Source organism: Eurypyga helias, unplaced genomic scaffold (genome assembly GCF_000690775.1).
Source record: "Eurypyga helias isolate BGI_N326 unplaced genomic scaffold, ASM69077v1 scaffold21712, whole genome shotgun sequence".
In the NCBI taxonomy this organism is placed as follows: Eukaryota; Metazoa; Chordata; class Aves; order Eurypygiformes; family Eurypygidae; genus Eurypyga; species Eurypyga helias.
Genome location: NW_010236906.1, coordinates 14481 through 25224, shown reverse-complemented (window position 1 = coordinate 25224; position 10744 = coordinate 14481). Strand labels below are relative to the sequence as shown.

The following is a 10744-nucleotide window of genomic DNA, read 5'->3' as shown; positions in this document are numbered from 1 at the left end:
TCTCTGGCTGCAGTTGCTCAGGATTTTTTTACCTTCTTAAATACATAGTCCCAGAGGTGCTACCACTGTCACTGATGGGCTCGGCCTTGGCCAGCAGCTGGTCCATCCTGGAGCTGGCTGGCATTGGCTGGGTTGGACCTAGGGGGGAAGGCTTCCAGCAGGTTCTCACTGAAGCCAGCCCGGTCGCCACCCACTACAACAACCTTGCCATGCAAACCCAGTACGAGTGAGCTTCCCGACACTAAATCATGTGGATATGGCTTATGGTAAAAGCAGGAGCACCTTTGGGGCAGTTAACTACCTTTCAGGACAGGATCTGCATCCAGTACCTGTTTTATTTTTCCTATGCCAACATCACAGCCATTGCCATGTATTCTTCATATGTCATTCCTGTAACAGCTGATGGTACTGCTGCCAGCCAGCTGAAGAGCAATCTTTTGATTACTTTAGTTAGAACTTTAGTGTAATTAATGAGGTCGTCTGGGCTTTTGTTTTTTTTGTTTAGGAACACGAGCTGGAGAAGGCTGAGAGGAGCAGCAACGTAGAAACACTCGAACTGGAAGTACGTACTCTGCAAAATGAGAAAATAAACCTGGACAAAGCCCTTACGAAGTTGGATCAAGAGATGGAACAGTTGAATCTACACACCATGACAATTACCCAGATGGAGATGCTGAAGAAAGACAAAGTAATTTTTCTATCATCATCTCATAAGAGAGGGATGTGACATTATTACAGTCCCTTCAAGATTTGTGTATTTTTCAGGTGTTTGTTAACAATCATATGTAAAGCTCTGTCTGACTTCATTGAAGCCGTTAACTCCATGTCTGCAGAGTGACATAAGCAATGAAAAGAATTATATGAAATGCTTCATTTCCCCAGGCAGACAAAGAAGACCATATTAAGAAAGTGAAATCCAGTCATTCTGATGAGCTGACGTCACTGTTGGGATACTTTCCAAATAAAAACCAACTTGAAGACTGGCTTCATGGCAAAAATAGAAAGATTAATCAGACAAGGGATAATCTTGCTGACCTTAAGTAGGTATTGATTTAATTGATTATGTCTCCATAAGTATTTGTATAATTAGGAATTTAAATGTTGGGAAGTTTAATATGCTCAACATGCTTGTTACTTTAATTCATTGTTGTTAATTCAGGAATCTTCAAAATCAAAGGAAGCATCCTGCAGAATTTATGTAATGTAGAGCTGATGCAGTTTGTGCTAGTTAATAAAATCACAGCATTTGTAGCATGTCAAAGGCAGCACTAAAAGCAGATAGCAAAATACTGTTCTGGAACATCCTTAATTGTTTATACGGACCCTAGCTGAACAAGTGGGCTGGGCGGGTGGATCTGCTGGTTTTGTATGGCTTTCTCATTATTGATGAGAAACTCACTTCTAAGCATCTAGAAAACCAAAGGGATTTAAAATGAAACGCTTTATACTGTACTTAGATTAATAAAATGTTGATGCTATAGATTTCCTGAAAAATCATTAAAGATGAACTGGTGAACAGCTCTGTGATACCCCTTTCAGTTTAACTTCCCATGTTTTTGCTTAAACAGTTTGAAGTCTGTGGGTTTTTGTAACAAGCTTATGCGTTGATGTTGCAGCAAACGACTGGCATCGGTAGAATATCATATATCCTATGTCAGTAACGAGCTGAAAAAGAAAGAAGCCCAGTTGTCCCTTCATGAAGCAAAACTTTTTGATGTTTGTGGAAGCAGAGATTTTGACAGTGATCTGAACAGACTTCAAGAAGAAATTGAAAAAAGTTCAAAACAGCGAGGTAAACCCACGTATAACTCTATTTCCCCTAAAGCTTGTTGTAAGTGTAACTGTAGATGCTGAGACCGTCTGTTGCTTGTGCAGGACAAACAATAGACGCTGACTTACTGCGGCTGAATCTTGTTTTTTAACAGTTTTTCCTTATCTTCCCTACTATTTCTGTTTTACACTTAAGCAGGATCAGTTGTTTTAATTCTTCAGTTAATTCTCGTACATGTAAATGAAGGGTCGGCCTTGGCTTCCTGTGTAGTAGACTCCGGGAGTCTTGGAGCTGGGGAATCGTTCGAGTCCTTGGAGGTGCGAAGGCACCTACAGAACCAGCTGTTTGGAGTGGGTTTGGCCCATAGGGCCCACCACTGACTGGGAGTCACTAATCTCTGCAGGAAGCACTCACCTCCACTGTTAATTACAGAGGGATGAGCAGGGTTTATTGAGAGACTGGTAGAATCACTCAGGTTGCCGAGGAGGTCAGGAGGTGATCTGGGACGAGCTGCTGACAGCAAGGGCAGCGTTGCAATAAGACCAGGTTGTGTAGGGCCGTCTCAGATTGCTGCCTCTGTGAGTTGTGTGGGTTATAATTTTGTCTGGCTTATGGTTAATATATACCCAGTTTAGGCCTTACTGTGCACTGTTTGCTTTCTACATGAAGTCCTCTGTTTCTTTCCAAACCAGCTGTGCTTGCTGGAGCCACTGCGGTTTATTCGCAGTTCATTACCCAGCTGACGGAGGAGAACCAGTCCTGTTGTCCGGTCTGTCGGAGAGACTTTCAGACAGAGGCCGAACTGCAAGAGGTAATCAGCGACCTGCAGTCGAAGCTGCGTCTTGCCCCAGACAAACTGAAGTCGACGGAGTCTGAGCTTAAAAGAAAAGAGAAAAAACGTGATGAAATGATGAGTCTTAAACCACTTCGGTAAAGTACTTAAACCATACTATTTCCTTTCAAATGCTTGGTTTTCGATTATTGAAAGTTATGTACACGTAACAGTCTTTGGTTTAGTTTCTTTATTTTAAAAATCTCATTGTTGAGTTAAATGTTTTTCTAGCATTTGTTCTCTGCTCATTTGGACTTTAATATTAAACTGTTCTATATTTTTGAGATTTCTGGTCCTTTGGGGCCTCTCGTGTGATTGAGGCAGAAAAAGGGGTTATATACTAAACTTTGCTACCAATTATTTACACTGTGCAGGTACAGCTCCCCTCCTTGTTATTTATCATTGTCATTTAACAAACACCAGCCTGTTCATTTTGTTACTGAAATGTTTTCATACCACGTCACCTTGAATATGTTTCTTAAAAATACTGAAATGGAAGTCTGTCTAGGCAGAATGGGAACTGAACCTGTATAAACAGCCTTTAATAATAGCTTGATTTCTCTCTCCTTTAACAATACTTCTTGTTGCTGGCAGTTTTGTATGAATGATGATGCTCTAGAAAGGCATCTCCACGTTTCACAGTGGATTCCCAATGCCGTCTATGTTTTCTTGAGGTTCAGTTGTGTGCAGTTCCATCGTGTGGGAATACATCTCAGACCCTCATAACCCATAGATTGGACTGAATTACTCTTTTATTTTAGTTATTTAAAAAACCCTTTTTATGTTGTTGTTCTTTTTAAACTTGCAAGGTAATACAAAGTGTAGGTAATACTGACAAATTCAGAAGAGGTGTCTGCAGCTTTTTCCAATTTCCAGGCTGATTTTGCCTGTGTTTTTGAAGCTATGAAAATACTAGACAGGCTGTTCTGTTTCCTCCCTTTTCACTTCCTGTTGCCTCCTTCCAAAACGTAAACAACGCTGGCCGTAAAGAGTTATTGTCAGACCCTGTTATTTTGTCCCTTAGCATCTGAGGAGCGTTTGAAGTGGGAGTAGGCAGATTCCCTGCCAGGAGGTGAAGAGGCTCTAGCCTCAAACATTTCCAGAGCGTTCTGAGACAATTTGGGGATGTTAGAGGGTAGAGCTTTCCTTCCTTCACAAGAGGGCGCTCTTGTACAGTGGCTTTAGACCCTCTTGGGAACGCTTGATGTAATTCAGTTAAAAAGCGAGAGATTTTGTTTGCTCGTTTGTTTCGTGTCACCTGTCTAAAACAAGGGATGTATTACCGTAGCTGGATATAGAACATAAGCTTAATGGAACATGGGAAAGGTTAAGGGGATACTATCTGGGCTAAATTCAGTCTTCCACTATGAAATCATATCACAGATTTTGTGATCTTGAATGTCTTGAAGTTATGGTGCTGCTTTTGACAAAGGAAATCTTGTGGATTTGTATTTGATTTAAGGCGAACTGTAGTTGAACTCCAAGACAGGGACATACCAGACTTGAGGAACAAGATACAGAACGCAAACAGAGATTTAACAGGCCTGAAGGGCGATATAGAAGAACAGGAAACAGTCTTGCAGACAGCCTTGTCTGAGGAGGAAGGTGCCAAGGCTTGTTTAGAGGATATAACACTGATGGAAAGGTACCAGGTATGCTTTGGTAATCTGTTTTAAATATATATAATGATGCTCACTTGCTAACATCTAAACATGTAGTTATTCAACAATAAGAGAAAACTTTGTGGTCTTAAAACTCTTCAAGCAAAGTAAAAATACTTTAAAAAACAGCATAATGTACTTGGTACTGATAAAACCGCAAGTTTTATGTAAGGACTTTTTCTTCTGAGGACCACAGAGTCCCTTGAGTTCTGATTCAGCTCTGTGCTATAGGAACTGCAGCTCAAAATCTTTGCTCAGCTGAGAATCACGAGAGGGACAGTCACGTAGGGAACCTGGGGCCAGGCCAGGGACTGAGGGCATTTCACGGTGGGAGATGGCAGCAGCTCCCGAGGCTCCAAAAACTCTGTTGTAGCACATGGAGCTGTTCTGCGGTGGCCTGGGGATGTCATCCCATCCATCCGTGTTGACTGATTTCCGCTCACAATTAGGAATTCCACTTTCTAGCAGCCTATGGGCTGGCATAACCTTGCTGCTACTGATGTGACATTGCTCCAGCAGAGGAGTTGAATATGAAGGTCTTGAGTCATGAGGGCCTCAAGCTCCAAGCTCGTTCTGGCATGCCAAAGATGAAAAATGTGTTGTTAAACAGTAATACAATAGTAATAGTAATTTTCCTCATACTTACAGACTGATATTATGGATGTTGAACGAAAAATTGCTCAGCAGGAGATTAAACTGCTAGGGGTCGATTTAAATAGAACTGCTCTCCATGTAAAAAAAGAAAAACAAGAGAAAAAACACTTGTGGGATACAGGTAAGTCATATTAACCTGGTATTTCACTTTTATTTTCAATATAATGTTCCACACTGCCTGCCATTAACATTTTAGTTGAGTTATTTTACGTTCTGAAATAACTGCATTCTAATGGTTTGTTGGTTTGGTTTTTTGGCGTCAAGTTGGCTTGATTTAGAGTTAAATTTTCAGAAGGAAGACAATAGAAGTTTTTAATAACAGATCGACTGTTTCATTCAGTGTGTGTTTTCATCTGCAGTTACTAGTAAAATTGAGTTAAATCAAAAACTCAAGCAGGACCAGCAAAATCAGATTCAGCAGCTAAAGAGTGCAGTTAATGAGCTTAAAGCAGAGAAACTTCAGATTCTCGGCAGCATCCAGCGTCGTCGACAGCTGGAGGAACAAACAGTGGAATTAACTACCGAGGTTCGATCCTTATGCAGAGAGATCACGGTAGGAAATACTCTTAATTATTTAACCCTTAGCTTTGTTGTCCTGGGGGGTGTGGGTGTGTAATAATCTTGTTACATTGTAGTCCTAGCAAAGAAGATGTATTTCTAAATGTTTGTCCTGTGCTGCTATTGCACGTCTTTGGGAATTCCCAGAACTGTATTAATATGTATTTTCACATCTTTTTTTTTAATATGCACACACACAAAGAGAAAGAAGCAACCACATGAGGTTTTTTGCCACTTGAAAAAATGTTGGTCTTTAACAGAATGAGAAACTGAAAAGGCCTTTCTCCAACTCCTTTTCAGGAAGCAAAAGAACAGCTATTTCCTTTGGATGCAACCTTAGAAAAGCTGCAGCAGGAGAAGGAGGATCTAATGAACAAACGGACTGCAAGTAACAAAGAAACACAAGAGAAGGTGTGTTTGCTTTTGATGTAGCTGGGAGGTACAAATCCGCACGGATGGAAGCCATGGCAGTGAGTTTGCTTTTAGGAAACAGCAGGGACACCAGGGAATGCCTTAGATTGGTGGAACTTTTGGGGAAGAAAAGGAATGTAACCAAGTCAAGACATTTGGCAATATTTAGTGACCAATGGTATTAAAAGCCCTTCCTACTAGATCTGAGAGAGATAATAGCAAGGATGACTCTAACCTGCCCTGGCCAAGAGACAAACCTGTTGTTCTCAGGTGAGGTGGCCTCTTGTGTAAGCATAGACTGAGTGATTTACCATTTGCTTTGGAAAACGTTTTAATGGGAATAAGGAGCGTGTGGGTTTCAAAAGCAGGCGGCTTTATTAGTAAATCAAAGGGAGTTAGATAAGGAATTGTACTTAGCCATCAGTGTTACCTAGTATCTAATTTTTGATACAGAGCGTATCAGTTCTTGGACTTAAGGCTGCATTTCATCTGAAATAATGTTCCCTGCAGATAAATGGCATAAAAGAGAAAGTTAAAGACATAAACAAGTACATGAAAGAAATTGAAAACTACATACGACAAGGAAGAGACGACTATAAAAAGGTAATCTAAAAACCAGTCAGTAAAAAGTTGACATTCAAAGCGCTTTTGTGTTTAAATTGTATACTGTTTTATTTCTTCAGCAAAAGGAGTCTGAACTTGATGAAGTAAATTCTCAGTTAGCTGCCTGTGAGAAACAGAAGGAGAAGACAAGTAAAGAGATGGAAACGATTCGCCAGGATATTGACACTCAGAAGGTAGATGTGCTGTTTCACAGTGAAATACATTTTGCGTCGTTGAAGTGATTTCTGGGTTTGGTTTGAGTCCGCCTGGGGTTGTAGTGGTGCAGGGTTTGTCTCCTCCTGAGTTACTTAGTTGTTGGTCTGAATAGCTGCTATACATGTGTTGGGCTGAAAAACAGTCTTCAGATGCAGAAGTAGATATATTTTGGAAAACTTCTCTCTATCGTTCTGTGGCGTTTCCAAAAAGGATAATTCTGCTGCGATAAGAGCGTTTTCCAGAGTTTGTGTGCAGAACACCTGCCTTCTGCAGCAAGGCTGCTGTAAGGTGTTCCTAACTGCAGGTACCAAAAGTTGTTAGTTACTCCGGATTTTCTCATGTGCTTTCAATTCTTGTGCATATATTTAAATCCTGTTTACATCCTCGATAGGAAAGATGTCTTTCTAACGTGTAGAACAGAGATGGGGGACTTTGATAAATCTCATCCTAAATTCTTTGCCCCATTTGAAAGATTAATGGTTGCACACAGGATGACTCTTGTGTACACCTGTGACAATAAATACTGTACGTACTATTTCAGACTGAGGTATGAAGTAATACTGCTGGTTGCCATCATACCCTGTTTCTAGCACAAGATACGTTCTCACTGTGATAATTGGTGGTGTTGTCAGTTGTTTTATGCTTGTAGCCTGTTCTGGAGTTGCGCAGAACTCACCCCTTGTACTTGAGCGTCACTGTGCTGAAACATGACACAACTTCTTGCTTTCTGTGGAGGTAGATCCAGGAAAGGTGGCTAGAGGATAATCTTACTTTGAGGAAACGGAATGAAGAGCTAAAAAAAGTTGAAGACAATATAAAACAGTTTATGAAGGAGATGGGAGAAATGGAAGTCCTGCAAATGAAAGAGTAAGCATCTTTGAAACGGAGCAGCATGTTTTGCGCGAGAAGGCGCTGAATGTGAAGGGTCCTTTCCTGTTTCCTGTGCCACCTCTCTCCCCATTCACGTAGAACGCTTCCTGCTCCAAGCTCATGTTTGCCTAAGGTCCCGTGACAGCGTGAACGACTGGCTGAAATTACATGGTGCTTGGAGCTAGAAGCACACATGCACCTGTGCCCATACCTGTGCCAATCCAAGCCCCTTTTTTAATGACTTCCACTGCTAAATCGACATTTTAAAAATAACTCATGTCTCTGGATAAGAAGATTTAGTTGTCAGTTTCAGTCTGCTCACTCAGGTCTCAGCAGCGAAATCTGTATTTGCTTCAGGAGTTTAATATTATTTGCTTAGATAATAAACAGCTTTGTAAAGGAACTAGCCCCATGCTGGTTCTTATGTGTGAACTATTTAGCTTTCTAGAGGTTACCCAATTAATTCATCTTATTTTCTCAGTATCCTAATTTAATTCCACCTGTTAATTATTCTGTATGTTTCTACATACAACACTTTGGAATTTGAACTCGAGAACTTGCTTCTCCCACTCAGAATAGTGATCTGAATATGTTCTTAACAAACTTAAAAATATCTTCATTTCAATAATGCCTTAATTTCCCTGACATTAGTACTGTAATTTCAACTGTTACAAACTTTACGGTTACAGTATAGTGAGCTACTGTCTAACATAAGCTCAAAATTAGAGCTCTGATTAAAAAATTGTGAAAAACTAAATATCCAAATCTTGTCTATCAATTATGGTTTCACAGTGAAAAAAAACAGTTAGAGGAGAAAATAGAATCCCTGAAAAGGAACCATCATGTTGCACTTGGCCGACAACACGGATTTAAGGAGGAGATTGCTCGGTTTAAAAAGGAACTTCAAGAGTCACAATTCAGAGATGCAGAGGAGAAATACAGGGAGATGATGATTGTTATGAGAACAACAGAGCTGATGAACAAAGATCTGGACCTCTATTACAAGGCTCTTGATAAGTAAGTATTGTCACCTGAAGGCAATCCATAAATGCTTTAGGATATATTACTGTTGATAACCTTGGTGCAAAAGCAGCTGCCCATTTCAGGTTTCCAGGGGGTGACTTAGTAAATTGATACAATTCTTTGAGAGATATAATTATTTCATAGAATCACAGAATGGTTTGGGTTGGAAGGGACCTTAAAGATCATCTAGTTCCAACGCCCCTGCCAGGGGCAGGGACACCTTCCACTAGACCAGGTTGCTCATTTCTTTTTATGAAATTAGTTATTTAAACGTCACAGTAACATAACAAGGTGAAGCTTTTTAAGGAAATTAATTAACATGTATCACTAGCTGCAGAGGAATGGTAGGATGTAGGAAACTTGTAAGTTAACATATGTAACATACAGACAGTAAGTGCATTGATGGCAATAACTGGAGCTACAGGGAGTCACGGCTAAGTCCAGTGATGCTGTAGTTTTAGGACCCTTTTTGAGTTATGGTTGTAGGTGTTAGGACTCACATTTGCAGTGCAACAGTATGAGTTGGGAGACAGTAGTGAGTGAAGCCAACACATCAGCCAGCCATCTGTGCCTGCTGGGCTGAGTTCTTGGTCTGAAACAACCTCCTACTCTGTCGCCTGTGGTGGCCTGAGAACACCTTCGGCTTGGCATTCATGTGAACACACGTGGAAGAGCCAGTGAAGCTGCAGGCTGTTCCTCTGACCCTATTCCTCTGTAGCTGTGGGGTTTTTCCCTCTTGAAGGCATTTTTAGGATGCTTTTGTTTGTCTCCCAGAAGTGCTGATGGTTTTCCTTTCTTCCTGTAATTTTTGTTTTATTGGGGTTTTTTTTGAGGGAACCAGAGGAAAGTATTACAGGATACACAGTGGGAGAATGTGTTTCTTAAAACTCTGTCTCTCATATTCTCTCAAAATACATAAACTCCACAGTAAGAGTTTAGGAAAGGTGAAATCTGTGTTTTAATCCTTCATTATTCACCCAGATCCTTCTTGCATAGTCTCTGGTACTACTTTCCTTTCTATAGCAGTATGTTTTAGCATCTTCCGGTCGTATCTTAACATGAGTGAGAGGTGTCAGGTAGATTTCTTGTTCCCCATGATCATCAATATTAGGAACAAAAACCAGAAAGGAAGAGAAACCTTTTCACCACTGTATAAATTCACAATACACCTGTGTCTTGGACATTGGTCCCCTGTATGAAAAGGGGTCTGGTCATGCTGGCAGAGCAGTTGTGTGGGTGAGGGTGCGGCTTATAACGGTCACGGAGAGACTAAACGGGAACTTTCCAAGTTGAGAAAGCAGGTCTCGATGGTTATTAAGGACAGTGGTCCAGAGGAACCCTGTTTTAATCACTTTCTGTGATAAAATAAATATGTTTAATATTAGAATGTAAGCTAATATAAAATCTATTTTGCATCTCTGTATTGTTCAGGGCATGTATAATTCTCCCCTTTCAGCTTAAGTGGAAATGCACTCCAAGAATTTCCCTTCTCGAATTTAGAATCTTTTTGTATGGTATCAAATCATCTATTGTTTCTATTTAAGGCAAAACAGGAAACCAGGCTTGTAATTTCAAGAAAAATAGATAAGCATCACTTATTGGTAATCGTCTGAAAAATCGGTGAGACGAAATGTTAACTCTAATGGCCAGAGATTGAGAGCTGTGTCTGCAGCTGGGAAAGCCAGCGTTTTGGGTGTTCTGTGCTATCAGTTGATCTTTAGTGACCTAATATTTAGAGGTTAATGATAAGTATTGATGAGGAATGCATTCTTCGGTTTAATTAAGTAAATAGTTGAAAACACTTTCTTCTTTCTTCAGACTTAACAAATCCTCTTAGAGTTGATACTGCAGTATTCCTCGGAGCAGGTGGAAATATTTCGTGTAAGAGGGGAGGTAGGAAAAACATATATAAAAGTCCATTTCAGAAGTATATGTTATTTCCACCGTATTTTTTTTGCAAGAAGGCATTGGCATAAGTCGAGCGAGCATTTTTGTCATTACAGAGCACTTTTTCCTTAAAAGGCCAAGTTAGAAATGTAGCATCCTGGCCTTTCTTGGATGCTTTCATGAGGAATCATCTCTTATTGAAGTCATGCTGATTATATTAACCAGGGAGGTTAAGCTGAAAATGGTTAATGACATCCA

At 40.3% G+C, this 10744-nt stretch overlaps 1 protein-coding gene across 1 annotated transcript in view; it reads left to right on the top strand.

Moving 5' to 3' along the window:
* Positions 1-505: 505 nt before the first annotated feature.
* The window catches only part of RAD50 (RAD50 homolog (S. cerevisiae)), a gene marked incomplete at its 5' end in the record, with an annotated part of 13068 nt that continues 2829 nt past the window's right edge, over positions 506-10744 (top strand). The window contains 12 exons of the mRNA XM_010147272.1: positions 506-688; positions 883-1040; positions 1617-1792; positions 2464-2701; positions 4066-4255; positions 4913-5039; positions 5278-5471; positions 5777-5887; positions 6398-6490; positions 6571-6684; positions 7446-7573; positions 8369-8593. Of these exons, the coding sequence (XP_010145574.1) occupies positions 506-688; positions 883-1040; positions 1617-1792; positions 2464-2701; positions 4066-4255; positions 4913-5039; positions 5278-5471; positions 5777-5887; positions 6398-6490; positions 6571-6684; positions 7446-7573; positions 8369-8593 (1937 nt within the window). The remainder of the gene's footprint in view (positions 689-882; positions 1041-1616; positions 1793-2463; positions 2702-4065; positions 4256-4912; positions 5040-5277; positions 5472-5776; positions 5888-6397; positions 6491-6570; positions 6685-7445; positions 7574-8368; positions 8594-10744) is intronic.